The 18,816-nt window shown below is 48.4% G+C and overlaps 1 protein-coding gene across 3 annotated transcripts in view; it reads right to left on the bottom strand.

The window, feature by feature from the left end:
- The window catches only part of Rbm20 (RNA binding motif protein 20), a 211,042-nt gene that overhangs the window by 46,774 nt on the left and 145,452 nt on the right, over positions 1 to 18,816 (bottom strand). For all 3 annotated transcript variants that reach the window (XM_029472620.1, XM_021152190.2, XM_029472621.1), the window contains exons 2-5: positions 5,247 to 6,339; positions 4,009 to 4,070; positions 2,400 to 2,491; positions 1,653 to 1,750 (exon numbers count right to left, since the gene is read on the bottom strand). In XM_029472620.1, coding sequence (XP_029328480.1) covers positions 1,653 to 1,750; positions 2,400 to 2,491; positions 4,009 to 4,070; positions 5,247 to 6,339 — 1,345 coding nt within the window. The remainder of the gene's footprint in view (positions 1 to 1,652; positions 1,751 to 2,399; positions 2,492 to 4,008; positions 4,071 to 5,246; positions 6,340 to 18,816) is intronic.

Genomic DNA, 18,816 nt, shown 5'->3' with positions numbered 1-18,816 from the left:
TCTGACCCCAGACTGCTTGTCACCCAGGCCAGCCTCCTCCCAGCCTGGTTAAGAGTAAACGGTAGAAACCACAAAACTAACTTTAACTGAAATATGAACTTCCAAATAAGCACTCTTTCCTAAGGGGCTTCTACTCAACACCATGAATATACAGACATGGAGAGGGCAGCACGTGGAGACCTGCCCAGCAGAGCGTGGGAGAGGAGAGGGGAAGGATGCCACAGCTGAGCCGCTCACCAGGCGTCTCTGACGGGGCTCGACCAGGGACATTTGTTTTGCTGCAGGTTTTGATGGCAGGCGTGAGGGCAATAACAAAAAAAACATGAGAAGCTGAGAGAGGATGTCAGAACTCCAGAAAAAGGAAGCCGAACCCTTAGGCTTTTCAAGTATCAAAGAGCTTATTACAGAGAAAATGAATGAAGGACAGAAAATGAGACCCAGTGCCGCATCCAGGGAGATGTCTCAGCTAGCAACACTGTAGTGACAACTCAAGGTTGGTCCTTGGAATCCACACAAAAAAAAAGCTGGTGTGGCAGCCTGCATCTGCCTCCTAGCTCTCTGCAGTCAGGAAGGGAGGTAGAGACAGGAGATGACTGAAGCTCACAGGCTAGCTAGCCCAGAATGCATGGCAGCAGAAACAAGGGAGGGAGAAGGTGAGCACTGACTCCCAGAAGCTGGCCTCTGGACACACACATAACCCCAGCCCCACCCCTCGCCCTCCACACAGTTAACTAACCCAGTCAGCATCCCAGTGGTACTGGTCACTTTCATTCTTTGGTTCTAGTTTTAGAATCACACTCTCAGCCAAAGGGCTCCATGGCAATAAAATATTAAAAATTATTTTAAGGGCTAAAGAGATGGATGGCCCCATGGCTAAGAGCACTTCCGGCTCTCCCAGAGGACCTGGGTTTGGTTCCCAGCACTGATATCAGGCAGCTCACCTGATGCCTCCTGCTGGCCTCTGTGGGCACTTCTCATGCACATGTCTTACACTGACACAGACAGACATATACATAAAGAATGTAAGATAGGACATGCTAAGACAGGGTTTCACTGTGTAGCACTAGCTGACTTGGAGCTCACTGTGTAGATCAGGCTAGCTTTGTACTCAGAGGGACAGGCCTGCTGTAGGGTCCCAAATGCTAGGATTAAAGCTGTGCACGACCACACAAAGCAATACATTTTTTTTATAAGAACTTTTAAAACATAACAGCATGTGGCTCCCCCCCCAAAAAAAAACCACTGTGAAATGCTAGGCAGTAAGTGTCTTTGATTTTAGGATCTTATTGCAGAAAGCTCAACACTAGCTCATGGTATAATTCCAGCATTCGGGAGGCTCAGGCAGAACTGACATGAGGTTGAGGCCAACTTAGATTACACAGTAAGTACCAGGCCAAGCAGGGTCACACAGAGAGACCTCTTGCAACAGACAGACAGACAGTAGTAAAGGAACACCGAGCATCTCTTCTGTGTTTCAGTCCTAGTAAGATGGATAAAGCACCCCCTGGCCTCTGTCTAGGGATACTATTTGAACGACCCAACGACCCAGCTCCACCCCAACCTTCTCTGCATCCGTCTCTCAGCAGAGGTGTAGATGACATGAACACTTTGGGGACAATGAGGAAAACGGAGGCGAAAGCTTTCGTACTCACGCTTGTCCCAGAGGAAGCTGAAGGAAACACAGGGTTTGACTGAGCAAAGGCCCTCGTTGGAATGGCTGCATATGATGTTCCAAGATTTGAGGTATAATCTGAATGATGATCAATAACAGGTTAAAAAAAGAAGAAGAAGAAGAACCTAGTCACAAACCTGACCTTCAAAATTCATGACTTGGGGAGGTGGCTTGACTGACTGGTCGATGCTTGCCTTGCAAGCCTGAGGACCTGAATTCAGTCCGGAGAACTCACAGGAAGTAGCAGGTATGGTAGCACGTGCTTGCAATTCCAGTGTTGGGGAGCCAGGGATAGGAGTATCTGAGGCTCACTGGTCAGTCGCTGTAGCCCAGCCCATGAGCTGGGGACCAACCCAACAAGAGGCCCTGTCTCAACATGTACACGCATGCGCACATGCACGCACACACACACAGATGCATTTGTGCACATTCACACAGACACATGCATGCACGTATGCACACACACAGGATTCAGACACGTGGAAAGAGAACTTGTATATTTTTTCTCGCTATACTCTTTAGTGTTTGTATGATTGTGCCTCTGTGCTCACTGTAACCGGCACACGGAGGGTCTAAAACACCCCGGAGAACTTTGTCGGTGTTGGGACCTGCTGTCTGCACGTGCTCAGGAGGCTCCTATCAGGAGAGAACTGGTCTCCGAGGTAGAACATGAACCGGAGGCCTGCATTCTGCTCCCAGCTGCCATCTGAGGGCCCCCTCCACTCACCCTCGTTTCCAGTGGGGTTATAAACAGCTGTGCTGTTAGCAGAGGCAGACAGAGTCCCCTCTCCTGAAGCACGTATACTCCGGAGGCCAGCACTAGAGGAGAGGGAGAGGAAAGGGAGGGATTTAGTGTCTTCAAGAAATCAAATAAAAAGACTATATGACCTCCAAAGCCTGCCCCTATATGTCCTTCAAAAAATGTGTTTCTGTTCAGAGCAGTCTTGGTCACCATGGCAGAAAGCAGAAAGTACTCGTGTGCTCGTCAGCAGATGAGCAGGTACGCTATATGTACACTTAGATACATAAGAACGTGGATATACTGTTTCTATACTGTGATGTAGGTGAGTCTCCTAAATATGGTAAGTTTAAAAAAAAAAAAAAACCCAGACATGAAAGACCATATAGTACAGGATTCCATTTCCATAAGATGTCTATAGAAAGGCAAACCCGGAAGCAGATCGGACCACTCCCCGGGGGCTGATGGTAGGGAGGGCTGGGTATGTGAGTGAGACCAGCCTAGTGGTGAGTGTGCTAAACGCTGCTTAATTGTGAGCTTTAAGATGGTTAACGTAATGAGCTTTACCACAAGAACAGGGAGGCCTATATAAGAATTCTTTTCATTGTGGTGAGGTCTTACGACATGAAATGCACTGTTAACCATGTTTAAGGGCACAGCTCCGTGGCACTGAACACGGTCATGCTCACATACAATGATCACTCCCAGCCAGCCACAGAGCCCTGTGCCCATGAAACACCCACTCTCCGTTCTTCACCAATCCCGGCCTGTTTAGTTTCCAAAACACCTCACTCGAGTGGAATTTTACAGCTCAAAATTACATCAGAATTTCCTTCTTTTTTAGGACCACGTAACATTGCAGAGTGGGGATAGCCACATTTAGTCTTTCTGCCCTCGTTAGTTGGCCTCCCGGCCGCTGTCACTCTTAAGCTGTTGTGAACAATCATCTAGGCTGTGCAGCTTTCTGTTCTATGCCCTTGGGCCAGCCAGGCTGTTCCCCACTGATCTCTAACGTAGGCCTTTCCCCAGAATCTATTCTCAGTATGGCAACCAGCATCTTGTTCTGAGGTTTGGGGCATCACTCCTTCCTTTAAGCACCTACCAGCTCCAGTCATATCTACAGCAACAACCACAAGAAGTCTTCACAACAGCCCAAGGATCAGACCTGGGACTCTAAACTTCCCTGCCTCTGTGTGTGTGTGTGTGTGCTGGTCAGAGTTTATACTGCCCTGTACCCCTAGTCCACAACAGCTGTAGGGCCTTCAAACCTCTAAAACCAGTTCTGTCTGGTAGGAATGTGCTTGCCTCATACAGCCACCCCTGGTGACCCCGAGGTGACCTCAGTAAGGTTTTGCCCAGATGTCCCATTTGCAGTGCAATGTCCCCAAGAGCCATGTGCACATGCACAGCCCCCTCCCCCAAATGTGGCCTTCCGGTTGCACCAAGAGTTGAGCTCATGTTCTCCCAATTAAGTGGAAGCTTCTGGTGGCCGGGCTTTCTTCCCCTGCTTGGCTCTCTGCAGTTTTCCTGTGCCCCACCCAGCACATCTCAGTGAACACCCGCTGAGCACCCACGGAACGATCCAGACAGCGCTTACCTTTCTGAGAAGAGCAGGCATTTCTGGGCATGCAGCTTCCCCTTCACATGTAGCTCCCAGTCCTACAAGACCACAGAAAGGACCAGAGTTGAACTGAGTCCACGGGGAGGCAGAGGGTGAAGGCAGTTACCACCAGCCAGGCAGGAAGCTCAGAGCATCCTGAGGCTGGACCATAAGGACACCTCGTCCCCATCTCTCTCCTCCCATGCCTCCTTATTCCAGGTGCTGCTACCCAAGTACCAGTCTTGTTAACTCCTTACTTGCATACCCTGTATCCATCTTGGATGGCCACCCCAGACTTGAAGGCAGCTTCCCTTTGTGTTTCCTGTCCATAGACTTGTAACCCATCCTTGACCGCATGCAATCCCTCTACCTGCTATTCTCTGGTCTATGGCGTAGTGAGTTAGAAAGCCTCAGAAAAGACTGTGAGACAGAAACCTCCAGCACCACCTAGTATCACTGTCCTCACTGTGTGGAAAGGTCTCACTCAAATCACAGAGACACATCTGGGAGACATGACCTGGGCAGCGTGAACGATACCCGCCGTGCTGTGTGACTCCCACAAAGGAGGAACTGAGTCCAGGATCAGCCAGAACTAAATGAGACCCATTCTCCAAACACAAGAAAGCAACAAGAAAGCCCAGCCTCAGTGTCTACCTCCTACAGTCACGAGGATAGCACATGGGAAGAGTTTAATGACTGCTAGCTGTACCTATGTTTTACTACGGCTTTGAAATCTTTCGCTGTATCATCAGAAAACCTTGGAGCAAGCGTTCTTCCAGGCAAGTTCTGTTCACAGCAATGCAAAGCAGTTTACCAACGGGAGGCTTGGGAGTCTCTCCATCCGCTCGGCACATTTTGAGTCCTCTTTAATGGTTTGTCTAGGTCTGGTCTAAGAATTGATCTTTTGCCCTTGGCCCAAAATTCCACTTTTCCCTTTTTCAAACTTAGTATAACAAATATATCTTGAAGGAACTGAAGCTTCTAGAAAGCCCAAAAGGAGAAAAAGATCCTCAAAGGGAAAGAGGAAACCACTGCTTTTTCATCTGTCTCGAGGAAGACATCCTCTACCTTAGAGCAGAGAAAGGACGGGATGTAATTCTAAAACTCCTTAGGGTCTACAGCCTACGATTCTCATAAAGGGCACTGATGAGTTTAGTGCCATAGTCCTCAAAGGGACTCCTCTTAGATGCCGCTAGAGTCTGTGCTTGGGTCCCAGCCCTTCTTGGGTAACTCACCTTCAAGTCAAACACCTTCTTGTCACAGATGCTGCAGATATGTGGTAGGTGGAGTGGAGCCAAGCCTTGGAAATCGTTCAGTTGATGACCCTGCAGGGGCCTCACGGACAGCACAGCCTGCCCCTCCTTTGTCCTTCGGCAAGAGCAGCCGAATCCCTGCTTGCTGTTGTTAAGCCGAGATCCAAAGGCGGGAGGGGCCCTGTCTGAGGTAGGCTCCTCAGGGTCGTAGAGCTCATAAGGCTGGCTGGCAGGTGGAGCCCACAAACTGGGTCCTGCTGTAATATCGGGCTTGTTTTGGCCTGAGAATCCAGGGGGCCTCTCCCACTGGCTGTTGGTGCCTTGCAACAGCCCACCAACGTCTCCCTTCATGCTCCCAGCCTGATCAGCTGGAAATCCACCTGCTACATGTGGCCCTTGGGCATTGGGTCCATAGAAGTCTTTAGAAAAGGCAGGTTGGCCATCCTGCCCCGTGTGACTATAGTGCCCTTCATAGGTCATACTGCCCGATGCTGTGGCTGAGGCCGAGGCTGGCAAGAAGCCTGGCTGGCCCTCCGTTTCAGAACCATACGCTTGGCCGGAGTTGGCTTTGCCATACTCATAGAACCCTGTAGTAGCCGGTGTAGGCCCAGCCTTCCCAAGGCTAAGGATGACAGCTGGCTGGGCAGGGGTCTGAGGTACCACTCCACTGAAGGTATGAACTACCATAGCGTTGGGGGGCTGGCTGGGGAGGCTCACAGAAGGCCCCGGGCCTCCTGTCTGGCTTGGGGGCGAAAAGGCGATTGCGGTTGAGGGGAAGTGAGCGCTGGGAACGGAGGCAGCATGCTGGGACACCCCAGTAGGGCCATGTGCGGTGCCGAGCACAGACGGATGCCGGAGCTGGTTGAAGAGAGGCTGGGACATGGCCACTTTGGAGAGGACTTGATTCAGAACGGTGGCCGCTGCAGTGTTGTTGGTGACTGCGGTCTGTGCCATCTTCAGCCGATGGAGGGTGAGCTGGGCTTGTATCTGGGCCAGCTGGACGCTGGCTGGCGAAGTGAGCAGAGGGTTCTGGTTATTGACGGAGAAGGGGCTCTTATCCAGGAGCTTGGCAGCACTGCAGGGAGACAAAAGGTCCACATGCATTGCTGGTCTTCAGTGAGTGGCAGGGGACCGCATTTGCTCCTCAGTGGCCCCTTTCCCCATGTCAGCAAGACCCTGCCTCATAGGTCTACATACAAGTGCTCACACATTAATAAATGTCCAATAGACAAGGCCAGGCAGGACTCCCAGCAGAGGGATAAGGACACCAAATCACCCACAAAACCTTCCACCCAAAAATGTGTCCTGCCTACAAAAGCTACAGGAACAGAGAAGGAGCAGAGACTGCGGGGATGGCCAACCAGTGACAGGCCCAACTTGAAATCTGTTCCACGGGCAAGCACACAATCCCCGACACTGTTAATGATGCTCTGCGACACTTGCAGACAGGAGCCTAGCATGGCTGTCCTCTGAGAGGCGCCACCCCGTAGTTGACCAAAACAGATGCAAAGACACACAGAGAAACATTAGACGAAGCTCAGAGAGTCTTGTGAAAGAGTTGGGGGAAGGATTGGGAGTCTGAGAAGGGATAGGAACTCCACAAGAAGACCAAGAGAGTCAACTAACCCGGACCCTTGGAGACCAGAGAGTGAACCACCAACCAAAGAGCGTACAAGGGCTGGACCTAGCACCCAACTCCCCAAGTATGTAGCAGATGTATAGCTTGGTTTTCTTGTGGGTCCCTCAACAACGGAAGCAGAGGCTATCCCTGAATCTGTTGCCTGCTTGTGGATCCTGTTCCCCTAACTAACCGTCCTGTCTGGCTTCAGTGGGAGAGGATGTACCTAGTCTTACAGTAACTTGGGGTACCAGGGTGGGTTAGTATCCGGAGATGTGAGGGCAGGACTGGGAGGAGATGAAGGGGCTGCAACCAGGATATAAAGTGAATAAATAAATGAAAAAAAAAACAATAGAAGAGAAAAAGCCATGTGGCAGAAGCTCTCCCTGCCTGGAAATTAGAAGGAGCCGTTACCAAAGACCACTTGACTAGCAAAACCTCCAAAATGAAAACCAGATTCCACGATGGGGAGATAAGAAAAACCAAAATGTCAGCCAGGTGTGGTGGCTTAAAGTGAGATCCTGTCTCAGAAGGGCAGCAAAGAAAGGACATAGAGTGGGTTACAGTTTATACTGAAGCTTTGAAAGCTTATATTTTTCATCAAGGTGGCTTGGAAAACACAGTCCTTACTGTCATAGTCTTTGACTCAATAATTAAATTGTGCAAATATATACAAAGGCAAAACTTGATAGCTGAAAATGTTCCTGTGACATTAACAGCTGAAAATAATAAAATCCAGCAAGAGGGAGACAGATACATAGTAACTGTTTTTCTACTACTGTTTAAATGTATACATGTATTATTGTAACAGTTAAAGCTTCAGAAGTTGTGCACAGGGCCAGCAAGATGACTCAGTGGGTAGCGCAATCCTGTACTGTTAAACATGAATTGGGGTTTTCTACCCCATCAGATCATTTCATTCCCAAATGAAAGACACAAAAGCTTTGTATTTATAATAAGCCTTAAATATCAACCGTGTATGCTATTTCTAATTCCTTGTTAATAACTCCATGATATAACTTGCCATCTTCTACCTGGGCCCCAGAACCCCAATTGGCCATCCCTCATGGCCATGTTCTCATGATTAACCTACCCCAGGGAGTCTTCTCCTCTCTGCTCTCCTTGTGGTCTCTGCTTCAGACCCCAGCGGGGGAGGGGGAGAGTACCGGAGCACCACTTACCTCTCTTCTCCACAGCTAAAGGCTGTTGTCATCTTTATTAGCCAATAGTTCTAAATTAAGGAGCAAGATTTGCACAACAAGAGCTGGTAAATGTGAGAATTCACTCGTAGGCTTAGACCTGCCAGTACAGAATTGAGCATTTCAATACATAGCAATGGACCAAACCTCCACGGAATCGGCCATTAATCCTGACTATCTGAGATTGGTTCCTTAGCTCCCACATAGTGGGAGGAGAGAACTGACTTTCACAGACTGTCCTCTGACTTCCACAAGAATACTATGACACATGCAAATGCCTGCCCCAATAATAATAATATTAATAATAATTTGTAGAGATTGTGTCCTGAACCATACATAAGATAAAAACCAGCCCAGCATGCTAACTCCTCACCCCGTCATTTTAGTGGCATAAGAAAGTCCATACGCTCCTTGCCTTGAAAAGTATGCCAGAATAAACTGTGTATATATTTATGACACATATTTTCATCCTAGTCCTCATTTTAAATCCAAAAACAGTAAGACAGCTTTTACATACACAGTAGTATACACAGCAACCAAAAACCCTATAAGTGAAAAACAAAATCTAAATTCGAGGTAGTAAGTGCCAGCCAACTTTCACAGAATCTTAGGAGAAATGGGAGGAGCCGCTCTGCCACATCGCTCTGTGGCCTTGTCCGTTGACTGTATTGTGTTTCTGGGCAAACCGAGACTGGACTGTCTATAAATGAGACAGGCTTTCCTGGTGAATCTGCTATAAGCGGTTTCCACAGTTGAGGCTTTTGGCTAAGCCATATTTTCTGTGTCTTAAGGCTCCCCTTGCGGGGAGTGGGTGTAACCAAGAAATGTGTTCAGGATGCTGGTGAAATGGAATCCCGGGGCACCTGAACGAGGCTGTGAAATCTGAAGTCTGGCTGATGGACCAGCCAGGCTGCACAGCCGATCTCCTTATAAAGCATGAATGCACAGCTGGGACACATCTGTCTCCACTGTCCCAGGTCCTGTGCGATAAAAACTCAGAGATGATAAGCTGAGTGGGGGCGGGGAGGGCCGCAGCAGGCAGAGAGGGGTGGAGAGGGTTGGGGTGAGGAGAGAGAGACAAACAAGGGTGTGGTGGGCACACCACACCTCCCTCCCTGGAGCTCCTTTGAGGGAAGGGGGCTCATGCTTGGAGAAGGTAACTGGGTAGGGCCATCTCCTCCAGTAAGGCTCCTGGGACCAATGTGAGCTTTTTGGAACTTCAAAAGTCACACAGGTCAAGGGCCACACAGGATAGGTCATTTTCATCTCAACTTTGTAGAGCAGGAACCTAGAGCTCTAACACTCACTGCCATGAAGTAAAGTGGATGAGCCTATAAGACTCGAACCCCAACCTGGCAGGTACAGTAGGAGCCTCGCAGCCCTCCTCCTCCCTCCGGCACATATCCTCCTGGGCTGCTGGCTTGTTTGGTTTCAAGTGAGATCCCAGAACATGAGGCACACCCACGCTCAAGAACAAGAACAAAACACACTGCTAAGTCAGATTTAAAAAAAAAAAAAAAAAAAAAAAAACCAAGCCTTTGTTCTTTCCCTCTTGTGTGAGGAATCAAAAACTTTCTGCAAGTTCCTGAAGAGAGAGAGACCCAGTCAGCGTGCAAGCTGCTCTCTGAGGCGTGCCTGCTGCATTTTAAGATATGGGGAAGGAGGAAGGATGGCCTTGTGCACTCTGGGGAGTTGGGCTGGGGGGGCATCTCAGCTTCATGAGCCCTTGTGTGGTATGGCACCACCATGGCTGTAACAGAGTGGGGAGGGGCTAACAAGAAAGGAGGGAGGGTCCCAACTGATGAATGATTATGCCTTGCGTACTGTTCGGTAGCAAAGCTTTAGAAGGCAAACCCAACAGGGCAGCTCTACCCCCAGGCTTGGCCACTACGCAGATTGTCCTTACCGACAAGGTGTTAAGGAGGTGCCAATGTGTTTCTTACGACCAAAGGAGCACAAAATTGGTATTGTTTTCCTCAGAGAAGGCAGCTGTGTTTTTTAACCTTCAGTTCTGGGCTGGAGCAAGTCCTTGCTAGAGGTTGTCCTCCTGGGTGTTGAAAGGTTATCTGAAGAAGAGCCATCTCCCCAGCAAGGAAAAGCAGCCATGGAGTGTGGCAGCGAGTCAGATGTGGATACGACTATCGAACCTCGCTGTTCATACCCAGCCCGCAACTAGACCCGAACCTCATTGCTCAGACCAGGCACACACGAAGATCAAAACCTCCCCATTCAGACCTGGCACAACCAGACCCAGGAGCAGGTCCCCTTCTGTCTCTGCTTTAATCTTACAAATTCTCACTGTCCCCGGCTTTATTCAAACTTGCACAGAAGTGATTTCACGCAAATCATCCACACAGAATATAGCCCTTTAAAACCAAAATCTTAGGTGAGAAAAAAGACTAACTGTTCTATCTAAGAAAATAAAAGCCGTAAAATACTTAGCCTGCGAGAGTTAATAACTGCGCCAGGCTTGGTGGTGATACACGCCTGTGATCCCAGTGCTTGAAAGGTAGAGACAGGGGGATCAGATGGCTCAAGGCTAGTGTTGAGTTTGAAGATAGACTGGGTATGATAAGACTTCTGTCTCAAAAGGCAAAAGAAAAAGGAAAGAAACGAAGGAGAATGGGAGGGAGGGAGGGAGGGAGGGAGGAAGGAAGGAAGGAAGCCACACAGTATTCTAGGAGTGTCTATTTCAAGGTTTACTGCTGTTTTAAGAGAGTCCCCAGAACACGAGGCACACCCACACTCAAATCCAAATACAAACACGTTCCACAGCCAAATGAAGATGACAATGTTAGGCTTTCCCATTTATGTAAAGACTCAAGCACACACACACACACACACACACACCCCAAAGAAAGCAGTGTGTCTTGGAGAATCTCGCATTTCCCAGCAGCTTGGTGGCTGTGGCAACCGCCAGGAGCTAAGCAATGAAGACGGTAAATGGCTGTGGCTTCTCAGAGCCCGGTGGCTGGGAGACGAATGCGCTTTATGTGAGTACAGTGCCTGAGCACTTCAAGATGTGGCTTCTGAGTCTACAGCCTCCCAGTGCCGTTGAACACCTGGGTGTAGTCACTCACCGCCCAACCTCAGCGTGGGAGATTCAGTATGCTTCTCCCCAAGTCTAGGTTTAGTAACTGAATGCATAGAGGCTGGAGAGATGATGGTTCAGCACTAAGGAGCACTGGCTGTTCTTCCAGAGGACCAGCTCCCGGGTTGCTACATGGCAGCTACCAACTAACTGTAACTCCAGTTCCGGGGGGGGGGGGGGTTCAAGGCCACCTTCTGGCCTTCGTGAGTGCAGCACACATAGTGTACAGACATGCAGGCAGGCAAAACAGCCATACACTGTACAGCAGCACCTGTTAAGTGTCCCCGTACGTGGTAAAGAGGACTTTACAGCAGTGATTCAATTAAGGATCTTGAGCTAAGAGAAGATCACCTTGACATTGCCGAGGTGACCTCTGTGTGACCATAAGAACGATGAGGAGGAAAGTCAGAGAGATGGAAACACTCATCACAGAAAGGGAAGATGATGCGCTGATGTCTGTGGAAGTGGAGGAAGAGACTATGAGCCAAGACAGTACAGGAAGCCTCTAGAAATTCAAAACAGAAAGGGAAAGGATGTTCCTGAAGAGCCAGGGCAGAGGCAGGGGCATTCCTCCTAACAGTTTCACTACAGACCTACTGACAGGGATCTTAGACTCTCACTCATCTATGATGCTACACACTATCAGATTTGTGATGATTTGTTACAGTGGCAACAGAAAATGAATACAGTTTCCCCAAGACACCGATACTGAGGGTGAGTCTGTTTAGAGAGCTGAGGTGGGCCTGCATGTTGTGGGCAGGAAGTGATCTTGCTAGAAGTCTGGGTAGCACAGACACCCAAGAGCCTGGGAAGCTAAGGTTACATGCGCCACAAAACAAGGTCCCCAGAGGACTCTGCAAAGCCAGCTAGTTTTTTTCACTCATAGCAGTGGCAAACAGAAAAAACATAGAATTGCACACTTTTAGGGTCCATTCAATCCCTTATTACAACACTGAAAAGTTAACTTGTCCTAGGGCACACAGGTGGCTGCTGATGAAATCTCATGGAAACTTCTGATCAGTCACCTCAGCTTCCCAGGCCTGGGAGGATTACCTATCCACCTCAGCACCTCAGCTTCCCAGGCCTGGGAGGATTACCTATCCACCTCAGCACCTCAGCTTCCCAGGCCTGGGAGGATTACCTATCCACCTCACNCCTCACCACCTCAGCTTCCCAGGCCTGGGAGGATTACCTATCCACCTCACCACCTCAGCTTCCCAGGCCTGGGAGGATTACCTATCCACCTCAGCTTGAAAGGTTATGTTCACGAACACTGATATATCATTCACTGAGTACATTCCACACGCAACACTTGCAAGCCTCCCACTAAGAACCGGCGAAATAGAAGGGTGTCCTTCCTTCCTGTCTGTCAATCCGTCCATCTGTCTTTGAGACAGGGTCTCTGTGCATTGTTCTGGCTGTCCTGATTCTCCAGAGGCAATGACCTCAAGAACGTCCCTGTCTAGAAAGCGCATGGCTCAGGATTCAGTCCACATCTTCTTGCGTATACCAGGAACAGCTGCGCTGTTTGCAGCCATCCCCAGCAGATTCGAGGCTGGGCAGTAGGGAAAACAACACAGTAGCGCACATTCTTTGGACCGGGCGTGGCAATGTCTGCCAGACGCCCTCCCCCGACCCTGATCCCCTCACAGATGCAGCAGCTGACTGCACAGGCTCTGATTTACCAAGAAGCTTGGGAGGGCTCCAGTGCCCCCAGGCTGAGGTTATGTCTCTGAGCCATTAATTGCTACAAAGAATTTGCAGTGTATAATTAGCTTTAAAACTCTATCAGTGTGCTTAGAGAAAAAAATTAAACCAGTGTTTCTCTGAAGAGTTTTCAAACTAAAGTATTAGAGAAAGACAAACTAATAACCCTTATTTTGTTGGAAGGTAGAGATGTGGAAGAAAACCTGCCTTGAGAAAGGATGTGCGACCTATTGTTCCTGTCAGGAGAGTGTGACTGTTGTCCCAACTAATTGTCCCAAGATGCGATGATACAGTAGTAGCCTTTGGCCAGAAGAAATGGGTTGCATCTGGCCATCGAGACACATGCCCATAATTCTACTACCAAGAAGGTAGGTAGAAGGAGGTCATTAAAAGTTTGAGGCCAGCCTGATCTACATAGATTTTCTAGGATAACCAGGGCTACACACAGAGACCTGCAAGGGAGGCAAGGATTGGGATGATAAAAATCTTCATCCTGCTCTAAAAGTATGGTGTCAACGACACACACAGGACCCTGCTCTGTCTGACACAGTCTTTCAAAGGACCAGATATCCCTTCAGAACTTTAATCTTTTATCCTGTGTCGCCTGGCATCTGCTGTGAGCTATGCAAAGCTTCCAGATGTAGAGACATAAAAGTGGAGAAAGAGAAAGAAGAAATCAAAAGGGGAAAAAAAATAAACGTGGGGAAAGAGATTTCCCGAGATCACAGGAAGGGTGTGGTGTGCTCTGACTGAGGAAGCTCACACAGTACAGATTCACACTGCACTTTGCAAGAAATTTAACCAATGAAAGAAAAGAACAACCCAAGGGCCTCCCCTCAAGTCTGAACAAAGGCTTACAAGGTCCTGGGTTTGACCCAGTGACAGGTGTGGAGACACATCGGCAGTGTGTGACTGATAGAGGGAGGGTCACCTGTGGTCAGGGACCCAGGTTGCCATCTACCTGTTAAGAGATTAGGGGATTGTTGCTTAACATTTCGACCCTTGGGACTGATTTTTTTTTTTTTTTTAAATCGGTGACAGAAGTCACTGTGTCCAGGCAATATCTCAGGCTGGGGTGGTCAAAGCATCACATTGCATTGGTCACAGCGATTGCAGGGACACTCAATAATATTTTGTTGATGATGTCAGGACAGAGATTCACTGTCATGCCCGGCTGACATCAGGCTAAGCTAGCTGTTAAGCCATCCCCCAAGGAGAGGCTGATTAAGAATAAAGCCAGCCCAGAGGGCAGCGACTTCGAGATGGGGCAAAGGCAGCAATGGAAGATTCCAGGGACTCCCTGAGCCCACTGTGCCTGGCTGTACACTCCAGAATCTCCCATCATAGTTCCTTAATTTGTTTAATAAAAATAAGAATGTTGGTCTGGAGAAATGGTTCAGCGGTTAAGAGTGTTTTCTGCTTTTGCAAAAGACCGCAATTCAGTTCCCAGCACTCAAGGCAGGCAGCTCAAAATTCTAGGGACAGAAGACTAGAAGATCTGATCTCTGTAGACACACACATCATACACGCACATAAATAAAACCAAAACCATAAAACCAAAAACCATTCATGTTACAAACTGGCTGTGGTGACATCCTGTTATCCCAAAGTTCAGATGACTAAGACAAGTGAGTTAGAACTCACCTTGGGCTCCACAGCAAGACCCTACCTCAACAACACCGCTAAAAGACCACAGCTTGTTTAAATTATCTGCATTTAACTCTCTCTGCTCTTCTCCAAGGCCCACACTGACCAGGGTTCTCTGGATCCCACCAGTATCTTCTGTGGAAAGGTCAGAGCCAGGAAATTGTTGCAGGGGGACCCTGGGCATAACCTTGGTATGAGCATCCACCAGTCAAAGACTTGTTTCTAGAAGGTTCTGAAAACAGAATACTCCTCGACCCTTAGATAAGAGCACAGCATGACCACAAAGCCAGGGTAAAAGTGAGGTTTGGGAGGAGAGGCCCCCACAAGGTGGAGTGTGGTCTGAGGGACTCTTTTCCAGGGGCAGGGATCCAGCTCTGGCCACACAGATGATCCACACAGATGAGCAGCAGAAGCAGTCTTGGGGTCTGTGCAGTTTCTGATGACTGTGACACCTTCAACACAGGACATGACTTTTGCAGCACTGAACTGGCTTTGTGCCAGACATTTGCCCGTAAGGGAACTCCTCTGTTGGTGGATGATTGGATCACAAGGGTGCTAACCTCATCAACTAATTAATCTATTTATTGGCTCAGTTCTCATTTAAGAGGGTTGTTGGGAGATGAGGTCTGGCTGAAGGAAGGGGTCCCTGGAAACATGGATCTGAAGGGTGTCCTGCCCCAATCTATTGTACTCTGGCTCCATGAAGGAACAGCTCTGTTCCAGCATGCTCTCCCTACCATGAACCTTTGCCTGGTGAGGTCCCCAAAAAGCAATGTCGTGAGCCAGGATTACTGGAAGCTGCTAAAGCTGCAAGCTGAAATAAATTTCTCTCCCCTCAAACTATTCTTAACCCCCCTTTTATAATTATTTACTTATTTTTATTTTATATACATTGGTACTTTGCTTGTATGTATGTCTGTATGAGGGCCTCAGGTCCCCTGGAACTGGAGTTACAGACAGTTGTGAGCTGCCCTGTGAGTACTGGGAATTGAACTCTGATCCTCTAGAAGAGCAACCAGAGCTCTTAACTGTTGGGCCATCTCTCCGACCCTTAAACTGTTTTCTAAGGCTACAGAGTTAGCTCGACAGATGAAGGCCCTTGCCACCAAGCCTGACGATCCTTGAGACCTATGTGATTGATAGGTGTAAACAGCTTCCTACCAAATGCCTTCTGACTGTTCCATGGCATATGTACCCCTGTCAACAAAAATTGACTAATTAGGGCTGGTGAGATGGCTCAGCGGGTAAGAGCACTGACTGCTCTTCCAAAGGTCATGAGTTCAAATCCCAGCAACCACATGGTGGCTCACAACCATCCCATAATGAGATCTGACACCCTCTTCTGATGCGTTTGAAGACAGTTACAGTGTGCTTATTATGTATAATAATAAATAAATCTTTTTTTTAAAAAATTGATTAATTAATTAGATGGTTTTTTCCTCAAATATTTTTATAGTGATTTTTAAGGACATCTGCATAACATTTTCTTCTAAGAGGAAAGATCTTCACTGAAAAGGGATAACTTTGCTTGATCCTTCTGCTCAGCAAGGTGGCAATGCAAGATCAGAGTGGGTGCCTGTGTAGCCGTGGGCTGTCCTTGGATGAGTTGGAGCAGGGCTCAGGCGCCACGGGTCCTCATCTCAACCCGTCTCTCGTCAGCCACGTGACAGTGAGAAAGGAAAAGGCTCACCTCCCTGCACCTCAGCATACCTGTTTATGCACTCAGTTAGAGACAGGATCGTGCCATTAGCCCTGGGTGTCTTGGTGCTGGCTATGGAGACCAAACTATCTCCAAATTTGCAGGGATGTTCTTGCCCTCCCCCCACCCCCTGAAACAGTGTGCCTATTTTGTTTTGAAAAACAAATAAACAAACAAACACCCACATTACACTCTTTCCCTTTAAGGCCCACCCAGGTAAAGCACTGTCTGGGCGTCCTGGAAACTGCCAGGTCCCACATAGTTATAGCGTTCTGCAGGATGCTCTTGGGGAGGGCATTTTCAGTGTGAAGAGAACCATCTTCATTCTAGGAAACAGTCCTCTGCACAGGAAGCATCGCATCTCTGGATGCTCTCATTGCCACTGAGAGTCACGATAAAATGAGTGAAGTCATTGGTTCAGCCATATCAACAAAGTGTCAGTGATAATAATGTGATTGTATCACAACTGGGGAGCAGGGGCTATGCTCAGAGACAGGTTTGAGACTTAGAACCATCCTAATTTTACCTCTCATAAGCTAGTCTCTCTGGGCCAGTACTCAGCTTCTATAAGGCCTTAGGTCCTCATCATTAAAAGGAAGACAGATGTATCCAGGCTTGTTCTGTGAGTGGAAGGGTGCATACCGTATTTAGCCCAGTTCCTACCACCCAGCAAGTAACCACTGCTATTATTATTCCTGCCGTTGTGTTATCACTGCTAATATTATCCTTATCACTGTCACCCTGAGAACAGGCAGCATGGGAGCTCTGCCAACAAACAAGGAAGCTAAGAATGTGGAGATGTGAAAGTAGACAGAAGAGGAAGGGCAGGCAAGGGGTGGGCAGCTTCTGTCAGGAGAGAGCAGAGATAGTGACAACAGCCCTTGGGTGACCTCAACCAGGCAACACCACATTGCAAGGCTGATGAAGGTCCGTGCTGTGGCCCTGTACAGCCCAGCCACATGCTCGTCCCTGGTGATGTCCCCCTGACCAGCAGACAAGCCAGGAGCGTGTCAGTGCCCAACCAACAAAACCAACTTTGTTCACAGTGAGCACGATGGCTTCCCAGAGAAGCGATTCAGGAATTTAAAACCACTCTTGAGTTCAACTCAGCTCACTTTCCAGACTGTAACAAATGCGCCCTTTCTTGTTTGTGCTAAGATATAAACCATGGTCCAGGTGAGATTAATGAAGCCAGGCAGGAGTTACTGTTCACTGTGGGTACGACTTCACAGGAGACCCAAGTACAACTGGCAGCTCAGGGGTCGGGCCTCTGCTGTCTCCTGGAAGCTAAATATCTCCTAGATCGTCATCTTTCCGTAGTTACATGGGACTGCACATATGCAGATCTTAGAAGAGTTCAGAGAAGCTCACCATGCCTCCAGGTGAAAGTGCCATGAACTTATGAGACACCCCCAATTTTTCTACAACACTGTAATTCATAATTTATATTATTTACAATGTGTTTCAAGGAGAACCAGACAGGAGGAGCGCAAAGGCCCCAAATATAAAGAAAATGGGGGTAGAAAGGCTGGACGCACCCTACTGGGCCAGTACCATTGTCTGCCCTGACTGCAATAAATGACATAACTACATGGTGATTAAAAGGGGAAAAAGCTAATTTTCCTGTAATGCTCTCAGAAACTGGGTCAGGCTATGTAGCACAGAGACGGGTTTCAAAATGCCAGGTTATAAAGATGCTAGCTCCTACACTCCAGATCCTGTGTGGGCTGCAAGTTCGAAATTCTAGCTAAATGCCGTAGATTTGAAAAGCAAGAAGGAGTCTCAGAGATCATCCTGTGGTCACAACCCACCTGTCCAACATAGGGAGGAAAGCAAAAGCCAGGGAAGTTGGTGAAATACAGAAGTCTTGTCGTCCCAACCCCAGTTGAACTCCTGAAGAGAGCAGAGCCAGGACTGGAGCCCCAGGGCTGGTGTGGGGGTGAGAGTGGAACGCAGCCTTCAGCAGGGGGGTCTCCTCCTTCTTGGAGACAGGGAGGGCTGTTGCGCACTCTCTTCACAAACAATGGTGTTGCTGGATCATCATTGGCTAGGCCTCTGTGACTAATTTCAAGATTACCGGGTCAGTGCTGCTAACCCGTGTTTGGGCCTTTGCCACAACATTACCATAGGGTGATTCATATCACCATGACAGCTCTCTGAGATGATTCATAGCATCGATGATAATCCTGCATTCTCTCTTTTGTTCTGGGCTTTTCACTTGGTAGGTTAATAGGAGTCGCCCACTGCTGCAACACACACATGCACACGCATGCACATACATACACACACACACACAAACATGCCCACGCCCACGCCCAATCAGTCTCCAGAAGAACCATATGAGTAGTGAGTTCAAATGTGATCATTTCCAGTTTACACTAAGAAGACTATATAGGTCAGACAGTGGTTTGCACTTCTCCACCCAGTACTCAGGAGGCTGGGGCAGGAGGGTTGAGAGTTTGAGGACAATCCCGGTTATGTGAGTGAGACTTTGTCTCAAAACAAACAAACAAAAAATGAAAAGCACAAGACCAGGAAAGACATGGTGAGCCACCTGAGGTCATCCACAGAATAAAGGACTTTTAGTTACA

This window comes from Mus caroli, chromosome 19 (assembly GCF_900094665.2).
Source record: "Mus caroli chromosome 19, CAROLI_EIJ_v1.1, whole genome shotgun sequence".
Classification (NCBI taxonomy): domain Eukaryota; kingdom Metazoa; phylum Chordata; class Mammalia; order Rodentia; family Muridae; genus Mus; species Mus caroli.
The sequence above is the reverse complement of the archived record's forward strand: the minus strand, read 5'-3'. Positions and strand labels throughout refer to the sequence as shown.